The following is a 27,109-nucleotide window of genomic DNA, read 5'->3' on the forward strand; positions in this document are numbered from 1 at the left end:
TGACCATGAACTTGTATGTGTGACAACCAGGGACTAAGTTCAACCTAATTGACCTATTATGCAGTCTGTAAATTATTGCTACTTTGATAAAATACAGTTTCATTCAATAACACAAGGTTATGTTATTCTTAAATCAGGTTATATATAAAGGTGCATTATAAGTAAAGGTCCTTAATATATAAGATCATTTCTTAAATCACGTTGTAAGTAAAGGCCATTAGGCTGAAAATAAAGATTAACTTATGATTCTACACTTTGTTAAAAATTAAAGGCATGGAGTTATTCAAAAACCAAATGTTTAACAGTACAGTCAATATTCACGTCATACATAGTAATATAATACATTGAGAGTTACCACAACCACACAAATTTGTATTCCTACTAAATAACAAAAAGTATTTTCTTCTGTTCTAGAATTATTATACTTTGGTAGCTTCGGTGTTAACATTCTTTCTCTTGAGTGCATTTTGTATGCTGCTGTGTATTGTTCTGATGGTGTACTTAGAGTGTGTTAAAGTACAAAGTGTTGACCAGCTCAAGCTAAGGATCGTGGTCATCAGTTGGGGTAAGTAGAAACTGACAGTAAACATTAGTTAAATAGTTCTATATCACTGGTGATTATTGTTAATTTGAAACCATTAAATTCACAACATTCAGAAATAAGATCAAAGTAAGATAAACATCATTGTTAGCTCGACTTCTTTCTTAGTAATAATAGACAAAACCATTCCAAACATTCATATAGAAATGTAGTATCCCTCACCACATATATAAATGTATTGTTGTATATGTATACGGAGACATTCTTGTATTCATACAGCTACTGTAGCATGTTAGTCAATGTATATTGTTGTATTTATATAGTGACTGTAGCATGGTAGTCAATGTATATTGTTGTATTTATATAGCTACTGTAGCATGGTAGTCAATGTATATTGTTGTATTTATATAGCTACTGTAGCATGGTAGCCAATGTATATTGTTGTATTTATATAGCTACTGTAGCATGGTAGTATATGTATATTATTGTATTAATACATATATTGTTGTATGATAGTATATGTATAAAGTTGTATTAATACATATATTGTTGAATGGTAGTATATGTATGTTGTATTGATACAGCTACTGTTATATGATAGTATATATATATTGTATTGATACAGTTACTGTTATATGATAGTATATGTATCTTGTATTGATACAGCTACTGTTCTATATTAGTATATATATATTGTATTGATACAGCTACTGTTCTATGATAGTATATATATATTGTATTGATACAGCTACTGTTGTATGATAGTATATATATATTGTATTGATACAGTTACTGTTATATGATAGTATATGTATCTTGTATTGATACAGTTACTGTTCTATGATAGTATATGCATGTTGTATTGATACAGTTACTGTTCTATGATAGTATATGTATGTTGTATTGATACAGTTACTGTTCTATGATAGTATATGTATGTTGTATTGATACAGCTACTGTTGTATGATAGTATATGTATGTTGTATTGATACAGCTACTGTTATATGATAGTATATGTATGTTGTATTGATACAGTTACTGTTCTATGATAGTACATATATGTTGTATTGATACAGTTACTGTTCTATGATAGTACATATATGTTGTATTGATACAGCTACTGTTGTATGATAGTACATATATGTTGTATTGATACAGCTACTGTTCTATGATAGTATATATATGTTGTATTGATACAGTTACTGTTCTATGATAGTATATGTATGTTGTATTGATACAGCTACTGTTATATGATAGTATATGTATCTTATATTGATACAGTTACTGTTCTATAATAGTATATATATATATTGTATTGATACAGCTACTGTTCTATGATAGTATATGTATATTGTATTGATACAGCTACTGTTATATGATAGTATATGTATGTTGTATTGATACAGTTACTGTTCATTGATAGTATATACATGTTGTATTGATACAGTTACTGTTCTATGATAGTATATACATGTTGTATTGATTCGGTTACTGTTCTATATTAGTATGTATATATTGTATTGATACAGCTACTGTTATATGATAGTATATGTATGTTGTATTGATACAGCTACTGTTATATGATAGTATATGTATGTTGTATTGGTACAGCTAATGTTCTATGATAGTATATGTATCTTGTATTGATACAGCTACTGTTATATGATAGTATATGTATGTTGTATTGGTACAGCTACTGTTCTATGATAGTATATGTATCTTGTATTGATACAGCTACTGTTATATGATAGTATATGTATGTTGTATTGGTACAGCTACTGTTCTATGATAGTATATGTATCTTGTATTGGAACAGCTACTGTTCTATGATAGTATATGTATCTTGTATTGATACAGTTACTGTTCTATGATAGTATATACATGTTGTATTGATACAGTTACTGTTCTATGATAGTATATGTATGTTGTATTGGTACAGCTACTGTTCTATGATAGTATATGTATGTTGTATTGGTACAGCTACTGTTCTATGATAGTATATCTATCTTGTATTGGAACAGCTACTGTTCTATGATAGTATATGTATCTTGTATTGGAACAGTTACTGTTCTATGATAGCATATGTATCTTGTATTGATACAGTTACTGTTCTATGATAGTATATGTATCTTGTATTGGTACAGCTACTGTTCTATGATAGTATATGTATCTTGTATTGATACAGTTACTGTTCTATGATAGTATATACATGTTGTATTGATACAGTTACTGTTCTATGATAGTATATGTATCTTGTATTGATACAGTTACTGTTCTATGATAGTATATGTATGTTGTATTGGTACAGCTACTGTTCTATGATAGTATATGTATCTTGTATTGATACAGCTACTGTTATATGATAGTATATGTATCTTGTATTGGAACAGCTACTGTTCTATGATAGTATATGTATCTTGTATTGATACAGTTACTGTTCTATGATAGTATATTTATCTTGTATTGGTACAGCTACTGTTCTATGATAGTATATGTATCTTGTATTGGTACAGCTACTGTTATATGATAGTATATGTATGTTGTATTGGTACAGCTACTGTTCTATGATAGTATATCTATCTTGTATTGGAACAGCTACTGTTCTATGATAGCATATGTATCTTGTATTGATACAGTTACTGTTCTATGATAGCATATGTATCTTGTATTGATACAGTTACTGTTCTATGATAGTATATGTATCTTGTATTGGTACAGCTACTGTTCTATGATAGTATATGTATCTTGTATTGATACAGTTACTGTTCTATGATAGTATATACATGTTGTATTGATACAGTTACTGTTCTATGATAGTATATGTATGTTGTATTGGTACAGCTACTGTTCTATGATAGTATATGTATGTTGTATTGGTACAGCTACTGTTCTATGATAGTATATGTATCTTGTATTGATACAGTTACTGTTCTATGATAGTATATATATATTGTATTGATACAGTTACTGTTCTATATTAGTATATATATATTGTATTGATACAGCAACTGTTATATGATAGTATATGTATGTTGTATTGGTACAGCTACTGTTCTATGATAGTATATGTATCTTGTATTGGAACAGCTACTGTTCTATGATAGTATATGTATCTTGTATTGATACAGTTACTGTTCTATGATAGTATATGTATCTTGTATTGGTACAGCTACTGTTCTATGATAGTATATGTATCTTGTATTGATACAGCTACTGTTATATGATAGTATATATATGTTGTATTGGTACAGCTACTGTTCTATGATAGTATATGTATGTTGTATTGGTACAGCTACTGTTCTATGATAATATATGTATCTTGTATTGGAACAGCTACTGTGCTATGATAGTATATGTATCTTGTATTGATACAGTTACTGTTCTATGATAGTATATTTATCTTGTATTGGTACAGCTACTGTTCTATGATAGTATATGTATCTTGTATTGGTACAGCTACTGTTATATGATAGTATATGTATGTTGTATTGATACAGCTACTGTTATATGATAGTATATGTATGTTGTATTGATACAGCTACTGTTATATGATAGTATATGTATGTTGTATTGGTACAGCTACTGTTCTATGATAGTATATGTATCTTGTATTGATACAGTTACTGTTCTATGATAGTATATGTATCTTGTATTGGTACAGCTACTGTTCTATGATAGTACATATATGTTGTATTGATACAGCTACTGTTGTATGATAATACATATATGTTGTATTGATACAGCTACTGTTCTATGATAGTATATATATGTTGTATTGATACAGTTACTGTTCTATGATAGTATATGTATGTTGTATTGATACAGCTACTGTTATATGATAGTATATGTATCTTATATTGATACAGTTACTGTTCTATGATAGTATATGTATCTTGTATTGATACAGTTACTGTTCTATGATAGTACATGCATGTTGTATTGATACAGTTACTGTTATATGATAGTATATGTATGTTGTATTGATACAGCTACTGTTATATGATAGTATATGTATGTTGTATTGATACAGTTACTGTTCTATGATAGTACATATATGTTGTATTGATACAGCTACTGTTGTATGATAGTACATATATATTGTATTGATACAGCTACTGTTCTATATTAGTATATATATATTGTATTGATACAGCTACTGTTCTATGATAGTATATATATATTGTATTGATACAGCTACTGTTCTATGATAGTATATATATATTGTATTGATACAGTTACTGTTCTATGATAGTATATGTATCTTGTATTGATACAGTTACTGTTCTATGATAGTACATGCATGTTGTATTGATACAGTTACTGTTATATGATAGTATATGTATGTTGTATTGATTCAGCTACTGTTATATGATAGTATATGTATGTTGTATTGATACAGTTACTGTTCTATGATAGTACATATATGTTGTATTGATACAGCTACTGTTGTATGATAGTAGATATATGTTGTATTGATACAGCTACTGTTCTATGATAGTATGTATATGTTGTATTGATACAGCTACTGTTCTATGATAGTATATGTATCTTATATTGATACAGTTACTGTTCTATATTAGTATATATATATTGTATTGATACAGTTACTGTTCTATATTAGTATATATATATTGTATTGATACAGCTACTGTTCTATGATAGTATATGTATATTGTATTGATACAGCTACTGTTATATGATAGTATATGTATGTTGTATTGATACAGTTACTGTTCTATATTAGTATATATATATTGTATTGATACAGCTACTGTTCTATATTAGTATATATATATTGTATTGATACAGCTACTGTTCTATGATAGTATATATATATTGTATTGATACAGTTACTGTTCTATGATAGTATATGCATGTTGTATTGATACAGTTACTGTTCTATGATAGTATATGTATGTTGTATTGATACAGCTACTGTTATATGATAGTATATGTATGTTGTATTGATACAGTTACTGTTCTATGATAGTATATGTATGTTGTATTGATACAGCTACTGTTCTATGATAGTATATGTATATTGTATTGATACAGCTACTGTTATATGATAGTATATGTATGTTGTATTGATACAGTTACTGTTCATTGATAGTATATACATGTTGTATTGATACAGTTACTGTTCTATGATAGTATATACATGTTGTATTGATTCGGTTACTGTTCTATATTAGTATGTATATATTGTATTGATACAGCTACTGTTATATGATAGTATATGTATGTTGTATTGATACAGCTACTGTTATATGATAGTATATGTATGTTGTATTGGTACAGCTAATGTTCTATGATAGTATATGTATCTTGCATTGATACAGCTACTGTTATATGATAGTATATGTATGTTGTATTGGTACAGCTACTGTTCTATGATAGTATATGTATCTTGTATTGATACAGCTACTGTTATATGATAGTATATATATGTTGTATTGGTACAGCTACTGTTCTATGATAGTATATGTATCTTGTATTGGAACAGCTACTGTTCTATGATAGTATATGTATCTTGTATTGATACAGTTACTGTTCTATGATAGTATATTTATCTTGTATTGGTACAGCTACTGTTCTATGATAGTATATGTATCTTGTATTGGTACAGCTACTGTTATATGATAGTATATGTATGTTGTATTGGTACAGCTACTGTTCTATGATAGTATATACATGTTGTATTGATACAGTTACTGTTCTATGATAGTATATACATGTTGTATTGATACAGTTACTGTTCTATGATAGTATATGTATCTTGTATTGATACAGCTACTGTTATATGATAGTATATGTATCTTGTATTGATACAGTTACTGTTCTATGATAGTATATACATGTTGTATTGATACAGTTACTGTTCTATGATAGTATATGTATCTTGTATTGATACAGTTACTGTTCTATGATAGTATATCTATCTTGTATTGGAACAGCTACTGTTCTATGATAGCATATGTATCTTGTATTGATACAGTTACTGTTCTATGATAGTATATGTATCTTGTATTGGTACAGCTACTGTTCTATGATAGTATATGTATCTTGTATTGATACAGTTACTGTTCTATGATAGTATATACATGTTGTATTGATACAGTTACTGTTCTATGATAGTATATGTATCTTGTATTGATACAGTTACTGTTCTATGATAGTATATGTATCTTGTATTGATACAGTTACTGTTCTATGATAGTATATGTATGTTGTATTGGTACAGCTACTGTTCTATGATAGTATATGTATCTTGTATTGATACAGCTACTGTTATATGATAGTATATGTATCTTGTATTGGAACAGCTACTGTTCTATGATAGTATATGTATCTTGTATTGATACAGTTACTGTTCTATGATAGTATATTTATCTTGTATTGGTACAGCTACTGTTCTATGATAGTATATGTATCTTGTATTGGTACAGCTACTGTTATATGATAGTATATGTATGTTGTATTGGAACAGCTACTGTTCTATGATAGCATATGTATCTTGTATTGATACAGTTACTGTTCTATGATAGTATATGTATCTTGTATTGGTACAGCTACTGTTCTATGATAGTATATGTATCTTGTATTGATACAGTTACTGTTCTATGATAGTATATACATGTTGTATTGATACAGTTACTGTTCTATGATAGTATATGTATGTTGTATTGGTACAGCTACTGTTCTATGATAGTATATGTATGTTGTATTGGTACAGCTACTGTTCTATGATAGTATATGTATCTTGTATTGATACAGTTACTGTTCTATGATAGTATATATATATTGTATTGATACAGTTACTGTTCTATATTAGTATATATATATTGTATTGATACAGCAACTGTTATATGATAGTATATGTATGTTGTATTGGTACAGCTACTGTTCTATTATAGTATATGTATCTTGTATTGGAACAGCTACTGTTCTATGATAGTATATGTATCTTGTATTGATACAGTTACTGTTCTATGATAGTATATGTATCTTGTATTGGTACAGCTACTGTTCTATGATAGTATATGTATCTTGTATTGATAGAGCTACTGTTATATGATAGTATATGTATGTTGTATTGATAGAGCTACTGTTATATGATAGTATATGTATGTTGTATTGGTACAGCTACTGTTCTATGATAGTATATGTATCTTGTATTGGAACAGCTACTGTGCTATGATAGTATATGTATCTTGTATTGATACAGTTACTGTTCTATGATAGTATATTTATCTTGTATTGGTACAGCTACTGTTCTATGATAGTATATGTATCTTGTATTGGTACAGCTACTGTTATATGATAGTATATGTATGTTGTATTGATACAGCTACTGTTATATGATAGTATATGTATGTTGTATTGGTACAGCTACTGTTCTATGATAGTATATGTATCTTGTATTGGAACAGCTACTGTTCTATGATAGTATATGTATCTTGTATTGATACAGTTACTGTTCTATGATAGTATATGTATCTTGTATTGGTACAGCTACTGTTCTATGATGGTATATTCATGTATTGATACAGTTACTGTTCTATGATAGTATATGTATGTTGTATTGATAGAGTTACTGTTCTATGATAGTATATATATATTGTATTGATACAGCTACTGTTCTATGATAGTATATATATATTGTATTGATACAGCTACTGTTCTATGATAGTATATATATATTGTATTGATACAGTTACTGTTCTATGATAGTATATGTATCTTGTATTGATACAGTTACTGTTCTATGATAGTACATGCATGTTGTATTGATACAGTTACTGTTATATGATAGTATATGTATGTTGTATTGATACAGTTACTGTTCTATGATAGTACATGCATGTTGTATTGATACAGCTACTGTTGTATGATAGTACATATATGTTGTATTGATACAGCTACTGTTCTATGATAGTATGTATATGTTGTATTGATACAGCTACTGTTCTATGATAGTATATATATGTTGTATTGATACAGTTACTGTTCTATGATAGTATATGTATGTTGTATTGATACAGCTACTGTTATATGATAGTATATGTATCTTATATTGATACAGTTACTGTTCTATATTAGTATATATATATTGTATTGATACAGCTACTGTTCTATGATAGTATATGTATATTGTATTGATACAGCTACTGTTATATGATAGTATATGTATGTTGTATTGATACAGTTACTGTTCTATATTAGTATATATATATTGTATTGATACAGCTACTGTTCTATATTAGTATATATATATTGTATTGATACAGCTACTGTTATATGATAGTATATGTATGTTGTATTGATACAGTTACTGTTCTATATTAGTATATATATATTGTATTGATACAGCTACTGTTCTATATTAGTATATATATATTGTATTGATACAGCTACTGTTCTATGATAGTATATATATATTGTATTGATACAGTTACTGTTCTATGATAGTATATGCATGTTGTATTGATACAGTTACTGTTCTATGATAGTATATGCATGTTGTATTGATACAGCTACTGTTATATGATAGTATATGTATGTTGTATTGATACAGTTACTGTTCTATGATAGTATATGTATGTTGTATTGATACAGCTACTGTTATATGATAGTATATGTATGTTGTATTGAAACAGTTACTGTTCTATGATAGTACATATATGTTGTATTGATACAGCTACTGTTGTATGATAGTACATATATGTTGTATTGATACAGCTACTGTTCTATGATAGTACATATATGTTGTATTGATACAGCTACTGTTCTATTATAGTATATATATGTTGTATTGATACAGTTACTGTTCTATGATAGTATATGTATGTTGTATTGATACAGCTACTGTTATATGATAGTATATGTATCTTATATTGATACAGTTACTGTTCTATATTAGTATATATATATTGTATTGATACAGCTACTGTTCTATGATAGTATATGTATATTGTATTGATACAGCTACTGTAATATGATAGTATATGTATGTTGTATTGATACAGCTACTGTTCTATGATAGTACATGTATGTTGTATTGATACAGCTACTGTTCTATGATAGTACGTGTATGTTGTATTGATACAGCTGCTGTTGTATGATTGTATATGTATGTTGTTGTATTGATACAGCTACTGTTCTATGATAGTATATGTATGTTGTTGTTTAGATAGATCTAGTGTTGTATGATAGTATATGTATGTTGTTGTATTGATAGATCTAGTGTTGTATGACAGTATATGTATGTTGTTGTATTGATAGATCTAGTGTTGTATGACACTATATATATGTTGTTGTATTGATAGATCTAGTGTTGTATTACAGTATATGTATGTTGTTGTATTGATAGATGTACTGTTATATGGTGGTATATAATGTTAAGAATATATGTTATTGACACAGTTGTTCCAGCAAGTATTGTTGTAGCTACACTGGTTGTTCAAGCCCTTAAAGGATTTCATTTTCAGAGGTAGGCAGATAAACTCATCAGCTGACACATTCTAGGATTTAGTAAAATGTTACATTTTTCAGATATATTTTATAAAAATCCAGTATTTGTGTTAGTAATTTTTATGCACGTGATAAAACATAAGTTAAATGGTTTTAAAGTTTTTCTTTGTTATCCTGTCTTACCAAGGTTTTAGCTAGTCTTACGACTACTACAATTTAAAAACTCAATACTTCATTTCTTAAATGCTGGGGAGAAACCCACTTGCCAAAATAAATGCTTCATTGATATATTAAGTTCTTTTACTTGGATAAATTTTATCAAACAATTATTGATATCAAGGTCTTTCAGTGTTTTTATTACACTTAAATTTTGGTCGAGTAATTCATTAAAGTTGTATAAACAACAATTTCAGGTGGTGGCTAACAATAGGAACAACACCTTTTTACACTGTAACCACATCAACAACTGTTATTTTTACAGTAAGTACAATCTCAGTAATATTTTTCATCTTTCTAAAATAAAAGCAAGTAAAATTCATGTGGTGTTCCCACCGTATATTGTTTTTCTCTTTTTCATTGTAATTTCAGAAAAATATTTCTTGACTTTGAAGTTGGTCATGTTTTTTATTTTGTGATATTATAATAAGAATATTGTATAATGAAGTGACTGAAGGTATCACAAGACAGCTGGTACAGGTATTAAAACATTTATATTGATAATATTGTATACTGAAGTGACTGAAGTTATCACAAGATGGCTGGAATGGGAATTAAAATATTTATCATGAGAATATTGTATAGTGAAGTGACTGAAGTTATCACAAGACGGCTGGAATGGGAATTAAAACCTTTATAATGAGAATATTGTATAGTGAAGTGACTGAAGGTATCACAAGATGGCTGGAATGGGAATTAAAATATTTATCATGAGAATATTGTATAGTGAAGTGACTGAAGTTATCACAAGACGGCTGGAATGGGAATTAAAACCTTTATAATGAGAATATTGTATAGTGAAGTGACTGAAGGTATCACAAGATGGCTGGTTCGGGTATTAAAACATTTATCATGAGAATATTGTATAGTGAAGTGACTGAAGGTATCACAAGACGGCTAGTATGGGTATTAAAACATTTATTGAAATAGAGGAAAACATTAGCCTTTGTTAATCTGAAGATAACGTACGAAGGTTGAAACGCTGTTCTCTACTTTATTTTAATAAAGGTTTTAATATCCATACCAGCCTTCTTGAGATTCATTTTTACTTCAAATGAGTTTCTCCTCATCACAAAATGATTGAACCTCTGTTGTAGTGTTCAAAGCACAAAGTTACCTAACATGTTAGATGTATAAGATAATAAAGTGTTTAATTTGTAACAGTCTTAACATGTTAGATGGATTAGATAATAAAGTGTTTAATTTGTAATAGTCTTAACATGTTAGATGTATAAGATAATAAAGTGTCTAATTTGTAACAGTCTTAACATGTTAGATGTATAAGATAATAAAGTGTTTAATTTGTAACAGTCTTAACATGTTAGATGTATAAGATAATAAAGTGTTTAATTTGTAACAGTCTTAACATGTTAGATGTATAAGATAATAAAGTGTTTAATTTGTAACAGTCTTAACATGTTAGATGTATAAGATAATAAAGTGTTTAATTTGTAACAGTCTTAACATGTTAGATGTATAAGATAATAAAGTGTTTAATTTGTAACAGTCTTAACATGTTAGATGTATAAGATAATAGTGTTTAATTTGTAACAGTCTTAACATGTTAGATGGATTAGATAATAAAGTGTTTAATTTCTAACAGTCTTAACATGTTAGATGGATTAGATAATAAAGTGTTTAATTTGTAACAGTCTTAACATGTTAGATGTATAAGATAATAAAGTGTTTAATTTCTAACAGTCTTAACATGTTAGATGGATTAGATAATAAAGTGTTTCATTTGTAACAGTCTTAACATGTTAGATGTATAAGATAATAAAGTGTTTAATTTCTAACAGTCTTAACACGTTAGATGTATAAGATAATAAAGTGTTTAATTTCTAACAGTCTTAACATGTTAGATGTATAAGATGATAAAGTGTTTAATTTGTAACAGTCTTAACATGTTAGATGGATTAGATAATAAAGTGTTTAATTTGTAACAGTCTTAACATGTTAGATGTATAAGATAATAAAGTGTTTAATTTGTAACAGTCTTAACATGTTAGATGTATAAGATAATAAAGTGTTTAATTTGTAACAGTCTTAACATGTTAGATGTATAAGATAATAGTGTTTAATTTGTAACAGTCTTAACATGTTAGATGGATTAGATAATAAAGTGTTTAATTTGTAACAGTCTTAACATGTTAGATGTATAAGATAATAAAGTGTCTAATTTGTAATAGTCTTAACATGTTAGATGTATAAGATAATAAAGTGTTTAATTTGTAACAGTCTTAACATGTTAGATGGATTAGATAATAGTGTTTAATTTGTAACAGTCTTAACATGTTAGATGGATTAGATAATAAAGTGTTTAATTTGTAACAGTCTTAACATGTTAGATGTATAAGATAATAAAGTGTTTAATTTCTAACAGTCTTAACATGTTAGATGGATTAGATAATAAAGTGTTTAATTTGTAACAGTCTTAACATGTTAGATGTATAAGATAATAAAGTGTTTAATTTCTAACAGTCTTAACATGTTAGATGGATTAGATAATAAAGTGTTTAATTTGTAACAGTCTTAACATGTTAGATGTATAAGATAATAAAGTGTTTAATTTCTAACAGTCTTAACATGTTAGATGTATAAGATAATAAAGTGTTTAATTTCTAACAGTCTTAACATGTTAGATGTATAAGATAATAAAGTGTTTAATTTCTAACAGTCTTAACATGTTAGATGTATAAGATGATAAAGTGTTTAATTTGTAATAGTCTTAACATGTTAGATGTATAAGATAATAAAGTGTCTAATTTGTAATAGTCTTAACATGTTAGATGTATAAGATAATAAAGTGTTTAATTTGTAATAGTCTTAACATGTTAGATGTATAAGATGATAAAGTGTTTAATTTGTAACAGTCTTAACATGTTAGATGTATAAGATAATAAAGTGTCTAATTTGTAATAGTCTTAACATGTTAGATGTATAAGATGATAAAGTGTTTAATTTGTAATAGTCTTAACATGTTAGATGTATAAGATGATAAAGTGTTTAATTTGTAACAGTCTTAACATGTTAGATGTATAAGATAATAAAGTGTTTAATTTGTAACAGTCTTAACATGTTAGATGTATAAGATGATAAAGTGTTTAATTTGTAACAGTCTTAACATGTTAGATGTATAAGATGATAAAGTGTTTAATTTGTAACAGTCTTAACATGTTAGATGTATAAGATGATAAAGTGTTTACTTTGTAACAGTCTTAACATGTTAGATGTATAAGATAATAAAGTGTTAAATTTGTAATAGTCTTAACATGTTAGATGGATTAGATAATAAAGTGTTTAATTTGTAATAGTCTTAACATGTTAGATGTATAAGATGATAAAGTGTTTAATTTGTAATAGTCTTAACATGTTAGATGTATAAGATGATAAAGTGTTTAATTTGTAATAGTCTTCACATGTTAGATGCATAAGATAATAAAGTGTTTAATTTGCAATATTGACCTTTGGAACGATAATCAGCTTTAAAACTTTCTAGTAATACTCAAAAACTTATAAACATTTATGTATGAAATTTGTTTTAATAGGCTGTTATGAATAATCCCAAAATTCCTGTATTTCAATTCAAAAGTTACTTATCTCAAGGTAATTTAAACATTTTCCAGCTACACTTTATACTGTTTATGATGTTGAAAACAAAGTTGAAAGAACGACAAAAATTAGATTTAAACCCCAGAAGGTAAGTTATTTTCAGCTATTCACATTAGCTCTAAATCATAGCTCAGTATTGAACACAAATAATACTAGTTCTTGTAGCTCAGTGTTGACTGGAGGATTACACAAAAACAATACTAATTCTTGTAGCTCAGTGTTCACTGGAGGATTACACAAAATCATTACCAGTTCTTGTAGCTGAGTGTTGACTGGAGGATTACACAAAATAATACTAGTTCTTGTAGCTCAGTGTTGACTGGAGGATTACACAAAAATAATACTAGTTTTTGTAGATCAGTGTTGACTGGAGGAATACACAAAAATAATACTAGTTCTTGTAGCTGAGTGTTCACTGGAGGATTACACAAAAATAATACTAGTTTTTGCAGCTCAGTGTTGACTGGAGGAATACACAAAAATAATACTAGTTCTTGTAGCTGAGTGTTCACTGGAGGATTACACAAAAATAATACTAGTTTTTGTAGCTGAGTGTTTACTGGAGGAATACACAAAAATAATACTAGTTCTTGTAGCTGAGTGTTCACTGGAGGATTACAGAAAAATAATACTAGTTTTTGTAGCTGAGTGTTTAATGGAGGAATACACAAAAATAATACTAGTTCTTGTAGCTGAGTGTTCACTGGAGGATTACACAAAAACAATACTAGTTCTTGTAGCTGAGTGTTCACTGGAGGATTACACAAAAATAATACTAGTTCTTGTTGTCTGAATATTGACTGTAGGATTACGTAAAAACAATACTAGTTCTTGTAGCTGAGTGTTCACTGGAGAATTACATAAAAACAATACTAGTTCTTGTAGCTGAGTGTTCACTGGAGAATTACACAAAAATAATACTAGTTTTTGAAGCTGAGTGTTCACTGGAAGATTACACAAAAATAATACTAGTTTTTGTAGCTGAGTGTTCACTGGAGGATTACACAAAAACAATACTAGTTCTTGTAGCTGAGTGTTCATTGGAGGATTACACAAAAATAATACTAGTTCTTGTTGTCTGAATATTGACTGTAGGATGACGTAAAAACATACTAATTCTTGTAGCTCCATGTTGTCTGTAGGTTTACATAAAAACAGTTCTAGTTCTTGTAGATGAATGTTGACAGTAACAAGGATTACATAAAATCATTACTCGTTCCTGTAGCTTAGTGTTGACTACGGGATTACACAAAAAATAATACTACTTCTTGTATCTGAGTGTTGACTGTAAGATTACGTAAAAACAACACTAGTTCTTGTAGCTGAGTGTTACCTGGAGAATTACACTAAAATAATACTAGTTCTTGTATATGAGTGTTGACTGGTGGATTACATAAAAACATTACTAGTTCTTGTAGCTGAGTGTTGACTGGTGGATTACATAAAAACATTACTAGTTCTTGTAGCTGAGTGTTGACTGGAGGATAACATTAAAACTATAGTAGTTCTTGTAGCTGAGTGCTTACTGGAAGATCAGAGAAAAGTAATACTAGTTTTTGTAGTCTGAGTATTGACTGTAGGATTACATAAAAACAATACTATTCTTGTAGCAGAGTACTGACTGGAGTATTACACAAAAATAATTCTAGTTCTTGTAGCTGAGTGTTGGCTATTGGATTACAGAAAAACAATACTAGTTCTTGTAGCTGAGTGTTGGGTATTGAATTACACAAAAACAATTCTAGTTCTTGTTACAGAATTTCTTAGTTTTAAAAATTTTCATAAATGTATTTTTTGTGTTTTGTTTTGATTTAATATGTTGGTTTTTATCTTTTAAAAACATAAAAGAATGCTGAAATAGCATTAGGTTTATTGTTTATGTAGAATGGTTAATGTATATATAAACTTATAACCAGATGCACCTACACCAGGGCTTCGGATAGGTAAGTTACACCTGGTGCAAATAACTGTGGCCTGTGCCCCTGGTGGGCCTGTACAGAAGTAAATATCTTGTATATATACAATATTTAAACGTCTTCCTTATTTCTCTTTTTAAATAAATATTAAATATTTAGATACTAGTGCTGTGTTTTGGTGATTCTTGCAAGGGCAGATATATCTGATCAGTTTCTCTTGTGGTCCCTTGAGAAGGGAAATACAATATATTTGATCGATTTCTCTCCTGGACCCTGTTACATATAGTGTATTATTGGTTTGTTTGTTTAGAAGTTCCTCACATGGCTTTTCAAGAGTTATTTGCAAATAGGTGTCCCTAATTTTAAACAGATATATTTGAGGGAGAGCAGTTATTCAAGATCACTAATTGGCAACTTTTGGTCCACTTTTCCCTGACTAAATAGTGGATTTTGACTGTTACCCTTCTAGTGTATGGAACATATTTTTGTGATGCCAACTTTCGACTATATATCATTAAAAGACTTAACCAATAACAGTATATATTTACTGTAACAAATAGGGTATATAAAACTGCCTTATTTTCTTTATAAGTTTGAACGTATCAGATATTTATCTCCTGCTTCAAGTTACCTGCCTATATTTCGGTTTTGAACATAACAAGTAAAACGTATGGTGTTCAAAATATGAGTTAGACTGTAAACCAGGTAAGTTTTGAAGGCTTAAAATGCTAATAAAAAGGACATTGTTAACTGTAGTGGCCACAACATAGCCCATTTCATAGCGCTTAAAAACTAATAAACAACAGAGAAACAAACATTTGTAAATATTTTAAAGAACTAATTATTTTTACTTGTGATTTAGTTTTAAAACAAAAAAAAACTTAGTTTTCTTCTCAACGTTTTGTATTTATCCTAGTAGTTCTGACCCTAACTGAGTGACTTCTAAATCTCCATAATGATTTCAGGAAAGAGCTGGTAAATCGTTCGACTGTCATTTTACTGTCATTACTTCTGGCAACTTCCTCGAGCATATTGTATGTCAATAATGAGGACATTACTTCAAGATATTACTTTGCACTGTCGTCAACATTTTTAGTAAGTGTACGTCACTACTGGAAACGGATATGTAAGAATATTTCAAGACCTAGTTACTGTTAACTATATTTTTGTGTAAAAATAATTATTGATTAATGGTAATGTTGCTTGGTAAAATACTCATGTCCTAAAAATCATTGTTCTGTGAAAACACCAAAATCACTTTGTGTACATTAATATTATCATTAGTATCTTATTCAGATTAAGGATACTGCATTGTATTAACTTTATTTACCAGATGATGGATACTATATTTAATTATATCAATATCTTAAGTGATTGATTTAAGTATCAAATCTGTCTTCTAAATAAATATCTTCAACTTATGTTTCAGGGAACACTCTGCTTATTTCTCTTTGTTGCTTATGATAAAAATGTAAGTATTAAACCATTGTTACTTGTTGTCATGAATTGATAGAGACAAGGTACTAGTACCATACAGTATCAGCTTAAGGGCTTTAAACCATTGTTACTTGTTACTATGAATTGATAGAGACAAGGTACTAGTACCATACAGTATCAGCTTAAGGGCTTTAAACCATTGTTACTTGTTACTATGAATTGATAGAGACAAGGCACTAGTACCATACAGTATCAGCTTAAGAGCTTTAAACCATTGTTACTTGTTACTATGAATTGATAAAGACAAGGCACTAGTACCATACAGTATCAGCTTAAGAGCTTTAAACCATTGTTACTTGTTACTATGAATTGATAGAGACAAGGCACTAGTACCATACAGTATCAGCTTAAGAGCTTTAAACCATTGTTACTTGTTGTCATGAATTGATAGAGACAAGGTACTAGTACCATATAGTATCAAATTTAAACCATTGTTATTTGTTGTCATGAATTGATAGAGACAAGGTACTAGTACCATATAGTATCAGGTTTAAACCATTGTTATTTGTTGTCATGAACTGATAGAGGCAAGGCACTAGTACCATACAATATGAGGTTTAAACCATTGTTACTTGTCATGAGTAGATAGAGACAAGGTACAAGTACCATACAGTATCAGGTTTAAACCATTTTTATTTGTTGTCATGAACTGATAGAAACAAGATACTAGTACCATATAGTATCAGCTTTAAACCATTGTTACTTGTTGTCACGAATTGATAGAGACAAGGTACTAGTACCACACAATATGAGGTTTAAATCATTGCTACTTGTTGTCATGAGTTGACAGAGACAAGGTACCAGTACCATACAGTGTTATACCATTGTTACTTGTTGTCGTGAACTGATAGAAATCAGATACATGTGAATACAATATCATCTTAATTTGATAATTTTGTTAAGTTCAGATGTAACCTTTACTAAATATATTATCAATAAATTCTTATCAAATCAAGTATGCAGAGAAGTAAGTATATAACTTAGTAATACAAATGTTAAGTTGTCAGTTAATATCATTGAGAGATCTCTTGGCTTGTTTTGTAAGAACTTCTCTTACATTGAAACCAAGACAATTTTGTTCTATTTTAACCACTGTGTAACTGTGTCTTGTGTAACATAAAGAATCGAACAATTTCGCTGTTGTTCATTTTGGTTTTTAGTGTCGTCACAACGGATTCTGTAGACGAAGTCACAGAGAAACTGGGCAGGTAGATTAGTTTTACTATAAAAACTATCTACAGAAAACTAGAAAACACCACAGTAAGGTTTTGAGTTATGTTCAATCATATGAAATAATTATTTTAGGAGAAAAGGGGACATAATTGCAAACTGCAAATGTTACTATAATAGCTGGTAACTTATTTTTAAATATTTAATATCTTATGGTCACAGATAAGATGAAAACCAAGTGATAACTTTGAGCTATAATATTCAAATTAGAGAAAACTAAATATAAGTACTGAAAGTGTAATTATGAAAGAAAAATTAAAGTTGAAATGTTACCTGTGAAATGATGTAATGTTTTTGTGATTTTTGTTTGGAAGTTAGTGTGTTATACTTACAGTGAAAACTCTTATTCTATTTTAGAAACGTCAAACGAGTAATACTTTTAAGAGTAAGTATAATATTTCCATGTTTAGTAAATCTCAAGACGGTTAAAGAAAGACATTGAAGTGGATGCAGTTTTTATTACTGCATACACAGTTTTGAAACATTGGATAATTTTTTATCATAGTTGAAATGTTGTGTTTTTATGTCTACTTTTCTATTACTGTTGAAATGCTCTGTTTATCAGATATTTAATTTCTTTCTGTCTACTTTGCTGTTTCTTGTTGAAAAATTAAAGATCTGAGATACAACCAGTGGGGCCTCAATATCATAGATGTGTGTTAATGACTTGTGTTCACTGTCAGTTATTAACTAAACACCGAACTGTCATTCTTCCATAATGACTTGTGTTCACTGTCAGTTATTAACTAAACACCGAGCTGTCATTCTTCTGTAGAACAAGGAACACAACGTTTTTCATATTTTGTATAGTAATCAGTCATTGAGTAGAATGGGGTACGATTGTTCATGTTTTAATTTAAAATATTTTAATGTTTCAGATAGTTTGTTTTTTAAGAATTCCTAATCATTCCAGAAAAGTGTTACCTTACTTATCTATCCATTACAATAAAGTGTTACCTTATGTAACCATCTCAATATAGTGTTACCTTATCTGACTATCTTAGTAAAGTGTTTCCTTATCTAGCTTTACCAGTAAAGTGTTACCTTATGTAACCATCTCAGTAAAGTGTTACCTTATCTAACTATACCAGTAAAGTGTTACTTTATCAAACTATACCAGTAAAGTGTTACCTTATCTAACCATCCCAGTAAAGTGTCACAATATTAACAATGTATTTCTTATATCTTACATTATTGTCAGTATTATTAGATAGAATGTATTTCAGAAACATTGATAATAACTAAAATATTTGTTTTCTTCAGTGTATGTTAGACCAGAAGTTAACTGTAACCGACATCACAACTTGGACATGACTGATTGCCTTCAGAAGCGTGCGGAACGAATCAATCGAATGCGTTCTGAAATAGAGAGGGCAGAAAAAGAAAAGCAGGTCAAACCTTACAATCATACAAAGGTCACGGGTTTACCAAATCTATACATTAGTAAAGCAGACGAGGAAATGACACAGTCTCATCACCCCGTAAAGAGTTACCAAGGTTTTGATGACATTTTGTGTTTTGAGAGGCAAGAGACAGAAGTTACTCCAGTAGACAGCCGCTGTCATGGTAATGACATTGTTCATCTGAAACTAGGAAACAGCCAGAAACAAATAACACTCAGTATCTCCGAAGATACGCTCGTCTCCAGTGACTCTGGTATCCTAGGAGGTATGAACTCCTTGTTTGAGTTCAACAAAATTGGCCATCCTTGCTCCGACTCAACAAACCTGGAGCATGAATTTACTTGTGTCCACTTAGACCAAGCTGTCCCTACTTGTAATGATGTCTTCACTTCTTGTGGAAGTGTGTCTGCTACTGAAAACCTTGATGTCAACAGAGAAGACAAGGACAAAAATTCTTCAAGTTTGTAAAATGGTCCTCATCCAGAAGTAAGTGTGAACACTGAAAAGACCAGAAGACATCTTAGATTCAGTTCAGACTGAGGAACTTTCTTTAGAAGAAGCTGTCTTTTCCTAATAAACTCAGTAAATTCTTTGCCCATTTCTTGCCGTAAAAAGTCATTCTATATACATAGCATCCTGTAGTTCAATGTATGATATTTATGTTGAGCATGAGTCAAATGATTTTTAATGTTCCTTTTATTGAGTTTCGTTAATAAAGGTGTTACAAGTATAGTTTTCATGTTGTGATATGGAGTGCCTCATTTCAGGGATTTTCTACAAAACTATTACTGTTAATTACAGTAACGTCTGAAGTTTGTACTAAAGTAAAAAGAAATCCAGTTTCAATACAGAGTTATTTCAGCTCAGATGATACAGAGTTATATCAGCTCAGATGATACAGAGTTATAACAGCTCAGATGATACAAAGTTATAACAGCTCAGATGATACAGAGTTATATCAGCTCAGATGATACAAAGTTATATCAGCTCAGATGATACAGAGTTATAACAGCTAAGATGATACAAAGTTATATCAGCTCAGATGATACAGAGTTATGTCAACTAAGTTAATATAGAGTTATATCAGCTCAGCTAATACAGAGTTATACCGAGTCAGTTAATACAGAATTATATCAAGTCAGTTAATACAGAGTTATAACAATTCATTTAATACACAATTATATCAACCTAGATAATGCAGAGTTATATCAAGTCACTTAATACAGAGTTATATCATCAACTTCGTTAATACAGAATTATATTGTCAGTTAATATAGAGTTATATCAACTGAGTTAATACAGAGTTATATGAAGTCACTAATGCAGTTATATTTATTCACTTAATACAGAATTACAGTCGTGTGAAAAAGTTAGAACACCCTATGAAAACCTGTGTATTTTTGTAACATGTTTGGATATATAGATATTTAATCTCAATTTCAACAATACTGAGAGATTATAGGAATATAACTAAACAATTAAAACTGAATAAAAGACTTTTCAAGATCTTCTATAAATGTACTTCTACAAAAATGCATATTCTAACTGAGGTAAAAGTTAGGACATCCTACCCCCTAATAGCTAGTGTTACCCCCTTTGGCTGAAATAACTGCAGTGAGACGCTTCTTGTTGCTATCTACCAGTCTCTGACATCGGTCTGAAGAAAGTTTGCCCCACTTCTGAATGCAGAATTCTTTCAGCTGTGAGATGTTTGAGAGGTTTCTTGCATGTACAGCCCGTTTTAAGTCACCCCACAGCATCTCAATGGGATTAAGATCTGGACTTTGACTCGGCCATTCCAGGACTCTCCATTTCTTAGTTTTCAGCCAGTCCTTGGTGGATTTACTGATATGTTTTGGGTCATTGTCGTGTTGCATGGTCCAGTTCCGCTTCAGCTTTAATTTTCTTACAGATGGTCTCACATGATCCTCAAGCACTCTCTGATACACAGTACAATTCATGGTGGATTCCATGATTCTGAGCTGTTCAGGTCCTGTTGCAGCAAAGCAGCCCCAAACCATGACACTTCCACCTCCATGCTTCACAGTTGGTATGAGGTTCTTTTACTGGAATGCTGTATTTAGTTTATGCCAAACATGTGCTCTGTTCTGGTATCCAAATAATTCAATTTTCGATTCATCTGTCCAAAGAACATTATTTCAGAAGACCTGGTCTTTGTCTACATTCTCTCTGGCAAACTTCAGTCTGGGCTTAATGTTTCTCTTAGAGAGCAAAGGTTTCCTCCTTGCACACCTCTCATGCAAGTTAAACTTGTGCAGTCTATTTCTGATTGTAGAAACATGCACCTTCACATCAACAGTAGCCAGAGCCTGCTGTAGGTCCCGTGATGACATGTTAGGATGTTTGGAGACCTCTTTTAGCATCTTGCAGTCTGCTCTTTGGGTGAACTTGCTTGAACGACCAGAACTGGGTATGTTGGCAGTTGTTTTGAAAGCCCTCCACTTGACTATTTTCCAGACAGTGGAATGGCTTATTTCAAAATCCTTTGGGATCTTTTTAAATCCCTTACCAGACTCATAAGCTACTACAATTTTCTTTCTGAAGGCCTCAGACATCTCTTTTGCTCTCACCATGGTGCTCACTCTCACTTCAACAGTCAGGAGCACACCAAACTAAATGTATGAGGTTTAAATAGGGCAAGCCTCATTCAAAATACTGAGTAACGATCTTCTAATCATGTGCACCTGGTGTGATAGACCTGTGTGTGAGTTGAGCCATTTTAAGTGGGAATAAATGTGGGGGTGTCCTAACTTTTTCCTCAGTTAGAATACATATTTTTGTAGAATTACATTTACAGAAGATCTTGAAAAGTCTTTTCTTCAGTTTTAATTGTTTAGTTATATTCCTATAATCTTTCAGTATTGTTAAAATTGAGATTAAATATCTATATATCCAAAATTGTTACAAAAATACACAGGCTTTCATAGGGTGTCCTAACTTTTTCAAGTCAGTTAGTACAGAGTTATATCAAGTAAGTTGATGTAGAGTTATATCTAGTCACTTAATACAGAGTTATATCAAGTCTTAATAAAGAGTTATATGAGCTCAACTAGTACAGAGTTACATCAACTCAGTAAATACAGAGTTATATGAAGCCAGTTAATACAGACTTATATCAGCCCAGCTAGTACAGAGTTATATCAATTCAGTTAATAGAAAGTTATATCAACTCAGTTAATAGAGAGTTATATCAGTTCAGCTATTACAGAATTATATCAAGTCAGTCAACACTGATTAAAACCAACTCAGTTAATACAGAATTATATCATTAACTTAGTTAACACGGAGTTATATGAAGTCAGTTAATACAGAATTATATCATCTCAATAATACAGAGTTATGTCAAATCGCGTAACACTATTGTTGTGTTTCAACATCAAATCTCATGAGTTTTGAAACGGAGTTATGTGATATCTGGAAAGAGTTGTGTGATATAATGAAAGAGGTGAGTTATGTGATATCTCGAAACAGTTGTGTGATATGATGAAACAATTATGTGATATTTTTGTGTTTCTATATTTTAAGTAGGAACCGACGTTAACCTTAAATTCTCCAGAAACACCTCAAAACAGTATCTTAAACAGCTCTTGCAAAGTATTTCCACACAAACTATCAACATAATTTCACAGAAAAGAAATATAAAAACAACTTCACACAAAAATATTAATTCTATAACTAACTTAAAACAAGACAACAAGATCAACATTCTAAAGGCAGATAAAGGCAATGATATAGTTGTAGTGAACACAAATGAATACATTCAATAAGTGAACAACATCTAATCAGATTAAAAATACTAAACACATATCCAACAAAAACACATGAAAACCGGTTAAACAAAATACTACTACAAATGAAAAAATCAACACAATCTCAAAAATCCATAACTGTACGGCAACTCCAAACCTCACAAACCCAATTGTCCACTGTGACCCATAATGCCAACCTATGAATCATTTAACTACAACCTTAGTAAATATATAGCGTGGGCATTTTCTAAACATGTAACATCAGCTGGTTCCATTTAAAGACTTTTAACTTTAAATATACTCTTAATCAACTAAATCATAAAGCCTTAATGGCCAGTTTGATGTAATCTTCCTCTTCACAGAAGTCCCAACAACTGAAGCCTGCAAGATAGCTTTAGAACTTTATATCCACGACACCAACCCATTGATACACATCTCCAGCAACTAATTAACAACCCTTATAGTATTTACTACCACCAAAACTAACTTTAGGTTCAATAACCAAAACTACCTACAAACAAATGGCCTAAGTATGGGCAACCCAGTATCACCAGTTCTAGCCAATATTTTTATGACACAAGTTGAAACACAAGCAATTAACACAGCATTACACCCACCACTATACTGGTACAGATATGTAGATGACACGATTGCTGGATTCACATTTACAGAACACACACTTAGTTTTTCAATCACGTTAACTCTATACATCTCAACATTAACTTCACATGTGAACACGAAGAAAGTAACCAAATAGCATTTCTTAACCTCAATATCACTAGAACTGATACACAATTCAAAACAGAAAAATCACCCATACTGGATTATACATTCCCTGGGACTCAGCACATGAAACAAAACAAAAACTGAACATGCTAAGAAAACAAACACAACCACAAAACTATGTTCACCTAATAAAATTAATGATGAAATCAACAAGAGAAAACTTCATCAATAAGTTTTCTCAAGAAACCGTGGAAAACATTATACGCACACACCTAGACCAACAACAATAAATCCCAAGGTACAACAAACTACAAAACTTTATACCTCTGTATAAAGTGACAAAACTGACATCAGTGACAAAATAACCAGCATTTGAAAAAAACTCAAACACAACATTCCAGTTACTACCAAGTTTATTCAAAAACCAGGCACAAAACTGAGGTCTATGCAATGTAAAAACTACACTGACAAACACCACACCAACATTATTTATAAATACAATGTGATAACTGCCACGACTTATATATTGGAGAAACAAGTAGAAAAATGAAACTAGATTCAAAGAATGAAAAAAATACCATCAAACGTTTTTGAACACTGCAAATCAAATAAACACAACATAACAATTAGAAATAGCTAGATATTAAGTAGGGAAACAAATATATACAAACGCAAAATTAAAGAGGCCTTACTTATACAGCAACTAAAACCAAAATTAAACCAATATAAAGGAATAACTTTAAACCTACACAAATTAATAACGTAACGTCGAACTGCAACGCCCCCTATAATACCGTTCCTTGTTATACTTATGTCCGTAAGACTCGTATCTGTTAAGAGTAGCATTCAAACTCTCTCTTTCTTAACCTGAAAATGACCTAAAAAGGTATAAAGGTTGTTCTCTCCCTATCAATAAAAGTGTTAATACCATACCAGCTGTTCTGAGATACACTTTTATTTCAAGTATTAATACCATACCAGCTGTTCTGAGATACACTTTTATTTCAAGTATTAATACCCATACCAGCTGTTCTGAGACACACTTTTATTTCAAGTGTTAATACCATACCAGCTGTTCTGGGATACACTTTTATTTCAAGTATTAATACCCATATCAGCTGTTCTGAGACACACTTTTATTTCAAGTGTTAATACCATACCAGCTGTTCTGGGATACACTTTTATTTCAAGTGTTAATACCATACCAGCTGTTCTGAGATACACTTTTATTTCAAGTGTTAATACCCATACCAGCTGTTCTGAGATACACTTTTATTTCAAGTGTTAATACCATACCAGCTGTTCTGGGATACACTTTTATTTCAAGTGTTAATACCATACCAGCTGTTCTGAGATACACTTTTATTTCAAGTATTAATACCCATATCAGCTGTTCTGAGACACACTTTTATTTCAAGTGTTAATACCATACCAGCTGTTCTGGGATACACTTTTATTTCAAGTATTAATACCCATATCAGCTGTTCTGAGACACACTTTTATTTCAAGTGTTAATACCATACCAGCTGTTCTGGGATACACTTTTATTTCAAGTGTTAATACCATACCAGCTGTTCTGAGATACACTTTTATTTCAAGTGTTAATACCATACCAGCTGTTCTGAGATACACTTTTATTTCAAGTGTTAATACCATACCAGCTGTTCTGGGATACATTTTTATTTCAAGTATTAATACCCATATCAGCTGTTCTGAGACACACTTTTATTTCAAGTGTTAATACCCATACCAGCTGTTCTGAGATACACTTTTATTTCAAGTGTTAATACCCATACCAGCTGTTCTGAGATACACTTTTATTTCAAGTGTTAATACCCATACCAGCTGTTCTGAGATACACTTTTATTTCAAGTATTAATACCCATATCAGCTGTTCTGAGACACACTTTTATTTCAAGTGTTAATACCATACCAGCTGTTCTGAGATACACTTTTATTTCAAGTGTTAATACCCATACCAGCTGTTCTGGGATACACTTTTATTTCAAGTGTTAATACCATACCAGCTGTTCTGAGATACACTTTTATTTCAAGTGTTAATACCCATACCAGCTGTTCTGGGATACACTTTTATTTCAAGTGTTAATACCATACCAGCTGTTCTGAGATACACTTTTATTTCAAGGATTAATACCCATACCAGCTGTTCTGAGATACACTTTTATTTCAAGTGTTAATTCCTATACCAGCTGTTCTGAGATACACTTTTATTTCAAGTATTAATACCCATACCAGCTGTTCTGAGATACACTTTTATTTCAAGTGTTAATACCATACCAGCTGTTCTGAGATACACTTTTATTTCAAGTGTTAATACCATACCAGCTGTTCTGAGATACACTTTTATTTCAAGTATTAATACCCATACCAGCTGTTCTGAGATACACTTTTATTTCAAGTATTATTACCATACCAGCTGTTCTGAGATACACTTTTATTTCAAGTATTAATACCCATATCAGCTGTTCTGAGATACACTTTTATTTCAAGTATTAATACCATACCAGCTGTTCTGAGATACACTTTTATTTCAAGTATTAATACCCATATCAGCTGTTCTGAGATACACTTTTATTTCAAGTGCATTTTTCGTCATCAATAGTTCACTGTTTATGTAAATAAAACTATTGATTTGTTGAAGTTTACTGTTTATACATTCAAAACTACCAATTCGTTGACGTTCACTGTTTATGTAGACAAAAC

At 30.2% G+C, this 27,109-nt stretch overlaps 1 protein-coding gene across 1 annotated transcript; it reads left to right on the top strand.

Annotated features, from left to right (window-relative positions):
• Positions 1 to 188: 188 nt before the first annotated feature.
• Positions 189 to 20,552, top strand: LOC143241807 (uncharacterized). The gene is made up of 9 exons (XM_076485067.1): positions 189 to 565; positions 9,968 to 10,034; positions 10,429 to 10,495; positions 13,858 to 13,931; positions 16,725 to 16,854; positions 17,189 to 17,230; positions 18,417 to 18,464; positions 18,844 to 18,871; positions 19,750 to 20,552. The coding sequence occupies exons 1-9, from the start codon at positions 472 to 474 to the stop codon at positions 20,355 to 20,357; spliced, it is 1,158 nt and encodes a 385-aa protein (XP_076341182.1). The 5' UTR covers positions 189 to 471; the 3' UTR covers positions 20,358 to 20,552.
• The last annotated feature ends 6,557 nt before the right edge of the window (positions 20,553 to 27,109 follow it).

The sequence above is a fragment of the Tachypleus tridentatus genome, unplaced genomic scaffold (assembly GCF_004210375.1).
Source record: "Tachypleus tridentatus isolate NWPU-2018 unplaced genomic scaffold, ASM421037v1 Hic_cluster_1, whole genome shotgun sequence".
Lineage (NCBI taxonomy): Eukaryota > Metazoa > Arthropoda > Merostomata > Xiphosura > Limulidae > Tachypleus > Tachypleus tridentatus.

Bases quoted from the DNA above. Each gene is read 5' to 3' on its own strand.
- LOC143241807 (XM_076485067.1), top strand. From the start codon at position 472: ATGCTGCTGTGTATTGTTCTGATGGTGTACTTAGAGTGTGTTAAAGTA. The intron at 10,496-13,857 runs GTAAGTACAATC...AACATTTTCCAG, and splicing joins CAACAACTGTTATTTTTACA to CTACACTTTATACTGTTTAT. The intron at 17,231-18,416 runs GTAAGTATTAAA...TTTGGTTTTTAG, and splicing joins TTGTTGCTTATGATAAAAAT to TGTCGTCACAACGGATTCTG.